The sequence below is a fragment of the Diabrotica virgifera genome, chromosome 7 (assembly GCF_917563875.1).
Source record: "Diabrotica virgifera virgifera chromosome 7, PGI_DIABVI_V3a".
Classification (NCBI taxonomy): domain Eukaryota; kingdom Metazoa; phylum Arthropoda; class Insecta; order Coleoptera; family Chrysomelidae; genus Diabrotica; species Diabrotica virgifera.
In genome coordinates, this window is record NC_065449.1 from 20,329,672 (window position 1) to 20,345,446 (window position 15,775).

Consider the following 15,775-nt stretch of genomic DNA (forward strand, 5'->3'; position numbering starts at 1 on the left):
TTTTTGTCAGTCTGAAATAGGTATTCCAGAAATGTTTCTACTTACTGCCGTACCTGGCATTTTACCTTTACCACGTAGTTTGTTCTGGATCCTCCGGAACGCAAAAGAATCACACCTGGTTCTATATTATAATAGTACCTCTGAAGTTTGTCCATATGTTTTCTATACTTATTGAAGAAATACCGATTTGGTTTCAATTCCCAAACCGTTTTCTCCGTCTCTTGGTTGAAAAATAAATGACTTCTTTTTCCCTAATTGGTTTATTTAAAAAAAACTACACTTACTAAAAGCTAAGTTTAACTTTTACGCCAGACACAGCGAGAATTAATCTGTTGTACAAAAAAAGTCCCAAATATTAATTGGGACTAACTCAGAACTATTATAATGAAAAAAGCTATCGGTTTTTAAAAAATGTGTCACATTGACAAATATTTTTTTTAGGAATTATCACTGTCATTTTTTGAGATTAATTTTTTAAGAAGGCCTGAATCGTGTATTAAGTGTGACATAATTTTAGGGGCGTAGTAAAGCAAAGATTAGAATTTAGATTATTTAATAAAGTTTCAACACTTATTCTTTCGGTTGCGATGAAAATTGAAATTGAAACGACCAATAATTTCTAGTTACTTAACTAATGAATGGGTAATTTGATCAAAAATATTTGATATTATATTTTGTTTTTCAGGAGGTCTCTGTATAATCTGCGCGATGCGCAAAACTCTCCAAGACTCACAACAACGTAACGCCAACTCGATCCGTCCATTGTTGATCTACAACAAATTGAGATTGGTGTGTCGAAACCTCATACCCGGTCGACAGGAAGACGCCCACGAGTTCTTGAGATATCTAGTCGAAGCGATGGAGAAAGCATTCTTGAGCCGGTTCAACAATTATACCGAATTCGACTCGAAAGTCAAAGAAACCACCCCTCTGAATCAAATTCTCGGGGGGTACCTGAGGTCGGCGGTTAGGTGCTTGAAGTGTGGCCATGTCAGTACGACGTTTCAGCATTTTCAGGATTTGTTGTTAGATATAAGAAAGGCCCAAACTTTGGACGAAGCTTTAGAATTGTACTTTTCTAGAGAAAAGCTTGACGACGAATCTTATCAGTGCGAATCTTGTCAGAAAAAGGTAAGGATATCCTCCATATTTGTTTTAAAATTTGTAATGTTCAGTTATATCGTGTGTAATCGGCAAAATTAATTTTATACAATGTCAATATCAATCCAACCTACAAACATTCCATTTTACTAACTAACTAACCTCTGTCTTGGATGTCAAAACCAGAATCGTCCACGGCTCCAACTTCAATTTTCTACAGCTCCAACTTCAATTTTCTACAGCTCCAACTTGACTGATTTTTTCGATCTCCCAATCTCAATCTTCAGAAACCAAACGCCCCTTCCAAAATCATTCGATCTCCCCATCAATAATCCTCAACAACCAATCATAGACTTAAGGCATTCGCTTAATCAAAATCTTGACCGATAGGAAATGCAAAATACGCTTTGGGTTGAACCCTCTGGCGTACACCAAAAACAGCTCATCCAATCACCAAGAGAATAAACAAAATTGATCCCAGCAGATACTACAACCCACTTTTCCCATGAAGGCACTGATTTAGCTGTCTCTATAATCGAGGCCCCTTCCCAGACGAGTCAGCAAAAAAGACACTTGGACTCTTTACTAAACTTAGAACCACTTTATCTCTATAAGATAAACATTACACAGTCGCCAAAAACACATTAGTGAAAGATTTACGACTCTGATTCCTTTGACGGTACAAATCAAGTTAAGGTCCTTCAGATAAAAGAGATAATATGAATATCCATGAGAACACAAGATCGATCTAATATTGTGAGAAACGAATTACGTAATACACTGAAACACAAACATGATTTTAACGAACCGAGAATACAGGTTGAAGCGAAAATAATTTCGATTTTCGGACCGTTACAACGTTGCGCATCACTATCCCTTGTATCCCTCGGCGTAAATAGTTAGTTTGTAATCCTAACCCTAAACCTTGTAACGCTAAATCGTTTTTGCATATATATTTGAGAAAATAATTAAAATTGTTCCGATTATCTCATAATAATAATAAATTTTAGGTACCGGCCACAAAGCAGTTTTCGATAGAACGGACGCCCATGGTGCTTTGCATCCAACTTAAAAGATTTTCAGTTAGTAACAATAAAATAACGAAACACATCAACTTTAGACAAAGACTGGATCTAACGAAGTACGCTAGACATCGCCCTAACGTACCTCTGATCTACAGGCTCGTAGCGTTGGTCACGCACATGGGCCCTACCGTCAGCTGCGGGCACTACACGGCCGTCGCGCAAGCACCTTCAGGGAATTTCTTTCAATTTGATGACAGTATGGTAAGTGTTTTAGTTGATAATACGTTTAGTCTTGGATCAGATATAGCCAACTGAAGGAACCGCTAAAATGGGTAACATTGCAACTAGGGATTGCAATCCGGTCCGGCGGATCCGGTAATCCGGCGGATCCGGTATTTTTTCACCACTACCGGATCCGGCAAATTTTGCCGGATCCGGTCCGGTAACTACGGAAAGAGTTATTTTGAATATGGTCTCGAAATCAAACTCTATCGCCTATTAAATATGATACGTACCTCCAAAAGTATGTAAAAGAAGAAATAGGTAAGGAATTATGCCTTGTCTTAGATTGCCGCACACGCTGGAACAGCCTTCTGGCTATGGTCGAAAGATTTTATAAGCTTAAACAGTGTATCGAAAAATCTTTAATTGACATAAAATCCAGTATCAAATTTACGGACCATGAATGGTCATCAATTAAAGGTTTAATTGACAGTCTGCAGCCATGTAAACTGGCTGTAGAAGCATTAAGCAGACGAGAGTCTACCCTTCTGACTGCAGATACAACCTTAAAATTTATTTTAGAACAATTAAACAAACAAGGCACGACCTTCAGTGGCGAATTAGCAGACACATTACGTGAAAAAATAAAACAACGCCGGACTTTTATGACCGGTATATTAATTTATTTACAAAATCCAGCAAAGTATAATGAATATTCAAAACAATCTGATGATACATTTTTCATGCCAAAGAAAACTTTCATGCGACATAAAATGACAGAAATTTTAAAGAGACTTACAACAAATGATGAGGAAAATGTAAAAACTTCGGAAGAAGAAGATGGCAGCTCTGATTCAGATTCCGAATTGGTGAAAACTAATTTAACATTAAAAGAAGAATTAGAAAATCAAATCAATCACGAAATGAAAGATTACAAATACGGCAAGCAAACAAATTACAAAACAGCCCTCGATTTTGAAAAAATATTACAAAGGGAAATGACATGTTACGAATTAGATGGAATAAAAGGAACGTATTTAACCCTTCTATATAACTATTTATTGACCATTAAGCCAACTAGTGTTGAGGCAGAAAGGGCCTTCTCGGCTGCAGGATATATTTGTACTTCTTTAAGAAGTAGGTTAGGAGACGACACAATTAATACAATATGTTTCCTTCGTTCATATTTTCAAATGCACAAATCAAATTGACTTTTTTAATTATGTGTTTGTTTTTGTTTATTAATTATAGTTAAAGTATAAAAAGTTTATGTTCTTATGCAAAAATTAATGTTTTATTTATGTTTTTATGTTTTAAATCATATATAATACTTTACTTAGTGTATCTTGCCAGTGCCAATGGCAATACCGCAAATTGCAAATATAATCAGGGATACTGCCAATCCGGTCGGATCCGACCGGATCTGGCCGGATTATCGTAAATCCGACCGGATCCGGCCGGATTCGAAACCATACCGGATTGCAATCCCTAATTGCAACCACTGTAGAATGATGACAGAGGACGGAGCGCAGTGTTGCCACGTATACGGTAGTACTTTGTACATATATATCTAATTTAAAACTAAACGGTATTCTTCTTCTTAGGGTGCCTGTCCGTTCCGAACGTTGGCGATCATTCTTTCTGTGATGATTTTGTTGGTTGCTATACGGAATAGTTTTGCTGAGGTCTTTCTATACCATGCTCTCAGGTTAGCAAGCCAGGATATTCTTCTTCGTCGTGGGGCCCTTTTTCCTTCAATTTTACCTTGTAAAATGCATTGGAGTAGCTCGTATCTGCCTTGATTTCTTATTATATTATGTCCCAGGTACTACAGTTTAGGGGGCGTTCAAGTATTACGTAACGCGATTTTTGAAGATTTTTGACCCCCCTCCCCCCTATGTAACGCACCGTAATGGGGCGTTCAACTATTACGTAACGCAATTTTTGAAGATTTTTGACCCCCTCCCCACAATATGCGTTACGTAATACTTGAACCTTCACGATGTTGACCAAATCTGCGGTTGTGTTCATCCTCCGTAGTACTTCTTCATTGGTGACTTTGTCTGTCCATGATGTTTTCAGGATCCTTTTGTACAACCATAGCTCAAAAGTCTGAAATTTCGATGTAGTTTCCGCTTTCAATGTCCACGTTTCTACTCGGTATAGAAGCACTGAGTACACATAACATTTAACGAGCCTTATTTTTGTTTTTAGGGTGAGGTCACGGCTCTTGAACACAGAGCTTATAGTCAAGAATGTACTTTTTGCTTTTCCGATGCGACAACTAATCTCTTGAGTATTGTCACACGACTTATTGATTATAGTTCCCAAATAGTTGTATTGTCAGACACGTTCAATTATCATTTGGTTCACTATTGTGTCATCTGCATATCGCAGGTTACTGAGCTTGACTCCATTTATTGAGATGCCTTCGTAAATATCTTTTAGAGCCTATTCAAAAATGTGCTCTGAGTACAGATTGAATATCAGAGGTGAAATTATGCATCCCGTCTCAACTCCCCTTATAGACCAGGAAGGATCTGTTTTTAGGTGGATGTGAGAGGTGGCATTCGGATTTTTGCGGATAAAGTTAGGTGATAACTTCGTTAATAATAATTTACTTATGCTCCTTCTCAAATATGCCTGGAACATTAATAAAAAAAAATAAAATATTTAAAAATTTCAAAAAAAAAATTTTCTACTTTGTTTGCTTATAACTTTAAAACGATTCATTTTGGAACAAAGTCGTATAGGAATAAAACAAAGATAATTAAATCTTCTATCAGATACGATTGATTAAAAATGTCTTAATTTATCACCCTTGCTGCAAAATAACAATAACTATAAATAGTCCTGTCGCCAGGGGGGATACAACGGCCTTCTTAATTCAGATGGACTTACCCAAGTTTTTTTTTATGTATTTTGACCCGTAGAATATGAATTTTTTGGGTAACAGTTGATCCGGATGTCGATAAGATTGTTATAGACAAAGAACTTGAGGAATTACATAACAGCGATTTCTCGCAAAACGAAACATTTTTTTGTATTTTTTGGGTCATTCTAACCAAAAAATGTTCCTACAAGTTTTTTCGTAGGATGCATAGTTTACGAGATAAACGCGGTTGAACTTTCAAAAAATCGAAAAATTGCAATTTTTGAACCCGAATAACCTTTGAATAAAAAATAAAATAGCAATTTTGCTTACAGCCTTTAAAAGTTTGAGTCAAATTATATCTGTTTTGAATATTTGCATTGCTAAAAATTTATTTTTGATTGTTAAAAAAAGCTATAAACACATAGTGTTTCCCTTGCCTAATACATGCGTTTTAATGCATGCTACGTAGAAATAGCCCCGCTTGCACTTTTACCTCTTCTACCTACTCGTTCGATTTTAAATGAGAAATCATTGAAAACATCACTTAAGCACTAGGTGTTTATAGCTTTTTTAACAATAAAATAATAAATTTTTAGCAATACAAATAATTAAAACCGATATAATTTGACTTGAACTTTCAAATGCGGTAAGCAGAATTGCTATTTTATTTTTTAATCAAAAGTTATTCTCGTTCAAAAATTGCAATTTTTCGATTTTTTTAAAGTTCAACCGCGTTTATCTCGAAAACTATGCATCTTACGAAAAAATTTGTAGGAACATTTTTTGGTTAGAATGGCCCAAAAAATACAAAAAAATGTTTTGTTTTGCGAGAAACCGCTGTTATGTGATTCCTCAACTTCTTGGTTTATAACAATCTTATCGACATCCGGATCAACTGTTACCCAAAAAATTCGTGTTCTACAGGTCAAAATACATAAAAAAAAACTTGGGTAAGTCCATCTGAATACAGGAGACCGTTGTACCCCAGCTGGCGACAGGACTAAAAATAAGGGGGCAAAACAAGCCTGTTCTTATTCAATGTTTTCCATCACTTAGGTTACATTTGGAACCTTCCTAATTCGCTTAGAAACTTTTTGTAATGTGCTAGAACCGTCCACCAAATTTCATTAAAATTGACTTACTAGATTTTGCATAATAATTTTGCAATCAAAACTTTTTTAAAAAAATTAAAATTTTTTAAAATCTTGCACAACAAAAACTAGAACATACAAAGATTTGTCAATTTTTTACATAAAGAAGCACTCCACCTATCTAATGCACTTTACAGAATTGAAATCGGATTATTTAAGCAGCAATGTTTTAAAGTTATAAACAATTATTTGGCGTATAAACAAATTAGTGGTGTGGCCAGGAGGGGGTGCTACGGGCTCCTTTATTTAGATGGACTTACCCAAGTTTTTTATGTATTTTGACCCGTAGAACACGAATTTTTTGGTTAACGGTTGATCCGGATGTCGATAAGATTGTTATAAATAAAGAACTTGAATTTTTTTTTATTTCTTGGGTAATTCTAAGCAAAAAATGTTCTTACAAGTTTTTTCGTAGGATGCATAGTTTTCGAAATAAACGCGGTGAAACTTTCAAAAAATCGAAAAATTGCAATTTTTGAACGCGAATAACTTTTGATTAAAAAATAAAATAGCAAATCTGCTGACAGCATTTGAAAGTTTAAGTCAAATTATACCGGTTTTAATTATTTGCATTGCTAGAAATTAATTTTTTATTATTAAACAAAGGTTTAATAATAAAATATTTGTTTATAGGCCAAAAAATTGTTTATAATTTTAAAACATTGCTGAGGCCCATTAAATAATCCGATTTTAATTCTGAAGTTTGTTAGATAGGTAAAACACCTCTTTATATGTAAAAAATTAGCCAACAGATTACAAATTTATTATGCAAAATCTATTAGGTCGATTTTAACGAAATTTGGTAGACCGTTTAAGTAAGTTAAAAGGATTTTCTAAGCGAATTACTAAGGTTCTAAGTGCCACCAAAGTGGTTAAGAAACATTGAATAACAACAGGCGTATTTTGCCTCCTTATTTAGTATTTATTGCTATATTGCAGAAAAGGTAATACCTTAAGACATTTTTGACCAGTCGTATATCATACAAAATTCAATTATCTTTATTTTATTTCTGTACGACTTTGTTCCAAAACGAATCGTTATAAAGTTATAAGCAAAGAAAGCAGAAAATAATCGATGTTTTTCGAAATTTTTAAATATTTTAATTTTTTTATTAATGTTGCGGGCATATTTGAGAAGGAGCATAAGTCAATTATTATTATTGAAGGTGTCACCTAACTTTATCTGCAAAAATCCGAATGCCGCCTCTGACATCCAAAAATAGACGTTTTTTTACAGATTAGTCCTGGTCTATTAAGATTTTGACCTGATCTGTATATTCTCCATCTATTCGGAGCACTGCTGATTGATTCCAATACGGGTTAGCTATTATTTTCAGGTCTCTTTCGTCAATCCCTGTCCTCTTCAGCACTTCCATCATTTGTGCATGTCGGACTCTATCGAAAGCCTTTTTGTAGTCAATCAGGAATGCAAAAACATCACAGCTGACATCTCTACATTTCTGAAACAACACCTGCACGCTAAATAAAGCATCCCTCTTACCAACGGCGTTCACAAATCCAAACTGATTGGGCGCAATTTGTTCTTCGCATTTTCGGTAAATTCTTTTGTGGATGTCTTTTAAAAACAGCTTCAGAATTAGGCTTATGGTCCTATACTCTTCACAAACTTTTGCTCCTGGTTTTTTGGGCAATGGTATGAACTCGGATTTGAGCCAATCTGCTGGTATTTTTCCTGCCTTGTATATGTCATGTATTCTCTGTAGTTATTGGTCCTTCAAACATAAATCACTTTACTTTTCAATAGATTGTCATCATGCGCTCTTAGTAGCGAAGTAGTAGTAACGAAGTAGTGCGCACGCTGGTGCGCATCACCCCGCCTCGAAATCCTTCCCATTGGCCAGTTCTGGAAATCTCTGATATCGTTACTCATGAACCAAACACTTTAAATGAGAGCGATTTACAGGCCAGGGAAGCTATTTCTTCACGGGCTCCCAGATAAAGTCGTTTACACTCTGGGAGCCCTCCTGGAGAGCTCTGCTCCTTCTCCAGTTACGCAGTTATCTCTAGATTCTGAGGCTGATTGGTGTTGTATTTCTAAATAAAAGAACAATGATACCAATAGGAAATAGGAGCAGAGGTAGACCAAGACTGAAATAGAGGGAGTGTGTGGATGAGGACACGAGGAAGATCATGGCAGCAAATTGGCAGATTGGTTGACGATGAACAGAACGACTGGCTGTAGCACCACTGATGATGATGAAAAACAGCTAGTCTTTATTAAGACTAGCTGCACTCATCCATGGAATTACATACCAAAATGGCCTTGAAGCAGAGGATCCTTCACATTCGACAGCCAAAGCCCTCTACAACACTTACTTGAAAGGAATTCTGAAAAAGTCTCTTGATGGTGAAACAGCTGAATAAAGGTAAATACTGTTCCCATTAACAACATTAGATATGCAGATGACACGGTCATCTTAACAAAATATTGAAGATCTTCATAGGACTGTGATGATTGAAGTGACTGAAGAACAGTTAGACAATATTTGCTCTGCAAAAACCATACAAATTTCTCAACAAACCATTACTGTTTTGTTGAACGAAACAAGTTTAATGATGAAATTGTAACAGGTTTATTGTTGATATACAGGGTGTCCCCGAAAACAGTGCGTTCCTTAAAGGTATAGGTAGAAGGCACAATGTAGAGCAAAAAAGTCATAACATTTTTTTCTAAATTGATCCGTTTGACCAAAAAACAAAAATACATTTTGATATATAATTGAAGTCTGGCAACAACGCGTAGCTCAAAAATCTGAAGATTAAAAAAGTAGGTTTGTAGGTCAGTTGCATCTGGTAGGTAAAATAATGTAAATATCAACCAAACCCATATCCATTATACGAATACGAAGCAAGTTTTCAATCCTAATAGCAAATAATTAATATTGAAAAATATCAAAAATCACTAAAAGATTTTTAAATTGAAAACTTACTGGTACATCCCCATGTATACGCCTCCAAGACTTCTACAATTTGCAAGTCATATGGATGCTGCAGTAAAGACGATAGGGAAGGAATTCTAAACCTTGCAATTCAAATCCCCCGTCTGCAGCCGGCTAGGAACTGAAAGATGCACCATAGTTACTCTACTGAGTAATACGAAAATAAAATAATAAAAATGTGTACCATTTTTATTCGGCTGCAATACGAAGGAAAAACAATCTTACTTTTTAATTAGAATAAGGAGTGCAGCCAGTCCCTTTAACTGCAGTTTTCTGCTCTTATTGGAGCGTCATCAGAAGGAACGTAGGCACTGTTCTCCTTAATCCAATCAAATTGCATCGAAAGGTTTTCCCAAATATTGCAGCCAAAGTGATGGTAATGGGTGGCTAGCGCCATCTGGCCGTAAAAATACGAAGCAAGTTTTCAATCCTAATAGCAAATAATTAATATTGAAAAATATCAAAAATCACTAAAAGATTTTTAAATTGAAAACTTACTGGTACATCCCCATGTATACGCCTCCAAGACTTCTACAATTTGCAAGTCATATGGATGCTGCAGTAAAGACGATAGGGAAGGAATATGAATAATGTGCATTCAATGCAAACCTTGCATTGAATTGCAAGGTTTAGAATTCCTTCCCTATCGTCTTTACTGCAGCATCCATATGACTTGCAAATTGTAGAAGTCTTGGAGGCGTATACATGGGGATGTACCAGTAAGTTTTCAATTTAAAAATCTTTTAGTGATTTTTGATATTTTTCAATATTAATTATTTGCTATTAGGATTGAAAACTTGCTTCGTATTTTTACGGCCAGATGGCGCTAGCCACCCATTACCATCACTTTGGCTGCAATATTTGGGAAAACCTTTCGATGCAATTTGATTGGATTAAGGAGAACAGTGCCTACGTTCCTTCTGATGACGCTCCAATAAGAGCAGAAAACTGCAGTTAAAGGGACTGGCTGCACTCCTTATTCTAATTAAAAAGTAAGATTGTTTTTCCTTCGTATTGCAGCCGAATAAAAATGGTACACATTTTTATTATTCCATATCCATTATTTTGCAGATAGGTACCTCTTGTCTGCCAAGGTAAAACAGTATATGTGAAAAAAATCGATTTTTGAATTTGCCGCCGAAACTGGGTTATTTTTTCCGCTCTTTCTTATGCAATTTTTAATTTATTTCTATCTCATTTAGTCTTCAAAATGTGACACTGGTAAAACAGTATATGAGTACGTGTACTTGCGTCTCTGCTATGTAAAACAGTATATTCGACAAACTCTACAAAGGCAGAATAGTATACATCGTCATACACTGCTTATCCCTGGTATTATGTTATATCTATTTTTTTAAACTCTACTGGTAAAACAGGATATATGTGGTATATGCTGTTATACGGTAACATATTTCATAAAAACGGTGTCACAATTCCAGTGGTAAAATAGTATAAACATTTCATATACTCTTTTACCATAGTATGACCAATGGGAATTTTGATCTCCCTCGACGGTATATACGTATAAAGTCTTTTATATACTCTTTGGGTATACTGGAAAAATGGTAAAACAGTATATGTCATTTTACAAGCACATTTGAAAAAACTACCTATTTGCTGTTGTAATAATTATTACAATAAAATACTTTTTTTATATTCCAAATTTCACTTGTCTAACTTTATAAATGACAAAACGGCACAATAAAAAAACAAAAAGTCATTTATCTCAAAACTCACTTTTTTCACATATCGATGGCTTAGTGTGAAAACCTCGTATCTCATTTTTTTTTCGAAAATGACATTTTGGTGGTTTTAGTTTGAAAACCTTGTATCTCACGATTTACAACTGTTAGAAAAAATCCAAATACACCCGACTATTTTCTACAGCCGAAAAAAGAAACCACTTACATCAATAATTGCTCTCTTGATTTAGTGTGAATACCACGTATATTTATAACCAAGAATATGGTACTTAATTTGGAGTGTTTGTTTAAGAAATTCGACTTGGAGAAATGTTTTTTTGTGAACCACAAAAGGTAGTCCGGCATATAGAACTATTTTTTAAACCTTCAGTTCAGTGAGGTTATGTTGAATGGGTTGTTGTTTATTTTTGCTCCATGTTAATTTTGAGTTTTAATTAAATAAAATGAACCAATAGTGGATACTGAAGTTAGAAAGGCTGTCTGGAAGTACTTGTTAGTGAATAAATAAATAACTGACGGTTTTGCACATTGTGATTTCATAAAGTGAGGTTAACCATGCCTTTAGATTTGTGTGCAATATGCAATCACTCCATTGATGGTGAGGAGAAACCTTTATACTGCGATTGCTGCCGGGTTGTGTTCCACTTGTCAGAAGGATGTTCTGGCCTTTCCAGCTCAGAAGTGAGGGCTGTGGTGTTACAAAAAAGGAACCTTATATATCTTTGTGTGGAATGTCGTACTGCTTTTAAGTCAGCGCCCATGGTGGTCAGAAAAGTCCAGGAGCTCCAGCAAGAGGTGGCTGGCCTTAAAAAAGAGATCAAGCAGTTAAAATCGTCCCCAATGCTAAATACAGAGGAAGTACTTTACGAGGCCCATGAACGATTTGTACGCTCTAAAAACCTTATGGTGTATAATGTTCAAGAGTCTGTAGATACAAAGCTAGAAGATAAAATAGCATATGATACCAATATAGCAATAGATATCTTTAAGAAGTTGGGATGTGAGAATGACAAGAGTGCAATAGTCAAAGTTGTCCGTGTAGGGAAAAAGAATGATGGGAAGAAAAGACCACTTAAGATTATTTGCAACAACTCTGAAGTTATACATAAAGCTCTTCGTTCTAGAAAGAAGCTACAAATGGAGTCATGTTCCTACAAAATAGCGTATGATTACACAAAAATGCAACAGGATGCATACAAAGCGGTTAAAGAGGAGCTAACACAGAGAAATAATGAAGGTGAGGATTTGATCATAAAACATATTAAAGGCGTCCCTTCCTTAATACCCAAAAGGCAGATTACCCAGGAAAACTTTTAACCACCCCATTAACAATATATTACCAAAATGTCAGCGGTCTGCGAACCAAAATAGACCGTCTTAAACTGGCTGTGAGTAGTTGCTTGTATGATATTATAATTTTAGTTGAAAGTAACCTAAATAGTGATTTTTTGGACAGTGAACTAGAATGTGTAGATTTTAACTTATATCGTAGTGATAGGTCAATCTTGACAAGCCAAAAATTGAGTGGTGGTGGTGTACTCATCTACGTCAGAAGATCTATTCGGTCCCAAATGATAAACATATCACATCAGAACGTGGAACAATTGTTTATTTCATGTGAGTACAATGCATCAAAATTTATCATTTCAGGAGTTTATATTCCACCAAACATGCCGGGATTAGTATACACCTCTCATTGTGAAACAGTAGAGGATGTTCTACAAAGATTTCCAGGACAATATTTTTATATTTTTGGAGATTATAATCTTCCCGAAGCTATATGGTCAAACGATGAATATGGTTTGCAGGTTGTGTGTCCTGGAACTTCTTCAGCTATCCATATTGCCCAAACTTTTGGTTTTCTTCAGTTATTTCAAAGGATAAGTATTCCTAACAGCAGAAATATTTTCTTGGATCTTATGTTCACAAACGATAAAAGTGTTGAGGTATTGTTAGGAAATGACTCTATTCTAAACAGCAGTTTACATCATGCTAGTTATGAGTGTAGTTTAAGAAATATTCACAAAAAACAAGTAGACGACAGCCTCTTCTGCCAGGATCTGTACTATGATTTCAATAACGCCAATTATGTGGGTTTAAATAATTTTTTAGCTGGAATTAACTGGGAGCAGTGTTTGTCTCGTCTTGATTTAGATTTAGCTGTTGATTACTTCTATGAAATTTTAGCTGTTGGTATTGCTTCATTTGTACCTGTGAAAAAATACCAAACCAGCACTTATCCTAGGTGGTTTTCAAGTGAACTAAGACAGCTTATTTCTCAAAAAAGGAGAGCACACTACACCTATACTCAGTCCAGATCTCAGGCTGACCTCAATATTTTTACTAGACTGCGTTCAGAATGCAAAAAAGTTCGGGAGGTTTGTTGGTCTCAGTATATCTCATTGATGGATATAGAATTCAAATCAAATCCTAGATACTTTTGGAGGTACATAAAGGACTTAAAGACCAACCATTCTCTTCCCCAAACAATAATATACGGTGAGGATAAAGCAAATGATGGGCAAGAGATTGTTGATTTGTTCAAAAAGTACTTCCAAACAGTGTACACCCCAAGTAACCCAGAGAACAAACTAGACCTTGGTACACCCACAAATATTTACCAAAACTATAAGTTTTCGGATATTTCTACAAAAGAAATATATGAAAAAATATCTCTTTTACCTAGTAAAAATACCCTTGGTCCCGACGGTGTTCCAAGTAGCCTGTTAAGATATTGTGTATGTACCCTTGTGGTTCCACTAAGTTTATTATTTAATAAGTCTTTAAGATCCTCAATTTTTCCTGAAAAATGGAAGGATAGTTTTATCACGCCCATCTTTAAAAGTGGGAACAAAAACGATGTTAGGAACTACAGGAGTGTATGCATTCAATCATCACTTCCAAAGTTGTTTGACAGTATTATCAGCGACCAATTAAACTGGATGTGTCGTGGGCTAATAAATAAGAATCAACATGGCTTCTGTTCAGGTCGTTCAACTCTAACTAATCTGTTACCATATCAATCAAAAATAATTAAAGCTATGGAAGAATTCAAGCAAGTTGATGCAGTTTACACAGATTTTTCAAAGGCTTTCGATCAAGTAGACCATAATATTTTTCTCAGGAGATTATTTGATATAGGGTTTGATGTTTCGGCTGTAGGTTGGATCAAAAGTTTATTGTCAGAGCGTAGACAGATGGTCAAAATAGGTGCTTTTAAATCGGATGCAATATGTGTAACTTCTGGTGTTCCCCAAGGGGGGCACTGTTCCCCAATGTTTTTCAATCTGTTTGTGGACTCAATTTTTGATTGTTTTGAAAACAGTGAAGGTCTCGCTTTTGCTGATGATTTCAAAGCCTACAGAATAATGAATTGCCAAACTGATCAACAACTGCTACAGGACGATCTTGACAGATTAACGCAGTGGTGTCACATTAATAAATTAAACCTAAATATATCAAAATGTTGTCTAATTAGTTTTTTTAAGGGTTCCAGAAAATATGACACTTCTTACGAACTGTGTGGGCAACCATTAAAAACGGTATCAAAAATAAAAGACTTGGGAGTAATTTTCGACAAAAATTTAACATTTGTCGATCATATTAACTCTGTCACAATACAGTCATCCAAAATGTTGGGTTTCATCGTGAGAAATTGTAGACATTTTTCTGTTGACACTGTCAGAAGCCTTTACTCTTCATTAGTCAGATCTAAACTTGAGTGTGGATTAGTGGTGTGGTCTCCTTACCAAGCTGTCCATAAATATACTGTAGAAAAGGTTCAGCATAAGTTTCTACGATTTTGTGGATTCAAATTATATATTGGGATCTCTGATCATAATTATTCAATTCTGGAAAAACAACTGAATTTGAAAACACTTTCAGAAAGGAGAATCTGTGCTGGATTAAATTTTTTGCATAAAATTGTTACAGGGAAAATTGATAGTGCTGAATTGTTGGAGTCGGTTAACAATGAGATTGTCACACGAAATAGGAGACATAACTACTCTTCTTTTCATATACCCTATCATCGAACAAATTATGGTATGAATTTGCCTATAGAAAGATACTCGAGATATGTTAACCAACTTCATTTGGAAATATTTGATATGTCTGAGAGTGGGTTCAGGGCTCAATTTAATAGAATCAATTTCATAGAATAATTAATACTTCAGTTTAGTGTAAAACTTGTAATTATAAATTTAGGGTTGTAATGTTAATTGTTGGTTGTTTGAACATTGTTGCAGGTTGAATTATTTTTGTTGTTTTTTGATTATATTTTTTTTCTCAATCTATTACATACATCTTACATTTTACTATTTGTTAATTGTAACTGTTAATGGGGTTTTCCCGTAATATTAATAAATAAATAAAATAAAACCTTAAATCAAAAGATTAGTACTGTATCAACATAGTACAGTAGAACCCCGATTAGCCGGGCTCCTCGGGACCGAAGGATGGCACGGATAATCTGAACATGTATTTCTTATGTATAATGTATAATACATATTATGTACGTATACACATACATATGTACAGTTACGGTCATTGAATAGTTTACAAGATTACGTATCTAGGAGCCGATTTTTTAAATTTTTACCCCGTGTAAACGCACCTTTTACGTCAAAGTGACGTTACCAGTGGTGTACCTAGAATAGGTTGATTAAAATTAAAAAATCAAAATTATACAAATATTATATTTTACACAATTTAACAAAAAGAAAAGTATAGAAAGAAG

The 15,775-nt window shown here is 35.0% G+C and overlaps 1 protein-coding gene across 2 annotated transcripts in view; it reads left to right on the forward strand.

Moving 5' to 3' along the window:
* LOC114327694 (ubiquitin carboxyl-terminal hydrolase 36) overlaps window positions 1–15,775 on the forward strand; it is a 93,553-nt gene that overhangs the window by 51,485 nt on the left and 26,293 nt on the right. For both annotated transcript variants that reach the window (XM_050655434.1, XM_050655435.1), the window contains exons 3-4: window positions 686–1,131; window positions 2,112–2,387. In XM_050655434.1, the coding sequence (XP_050511391.1) occupies window positions 686–1,131; window positions 2,112–2,387 (722 nt within the window). The remainder of the gene's footprint in view (window positions 1–685; window positions 1,132–2,111; window positions 2,388–15,775) is intronic.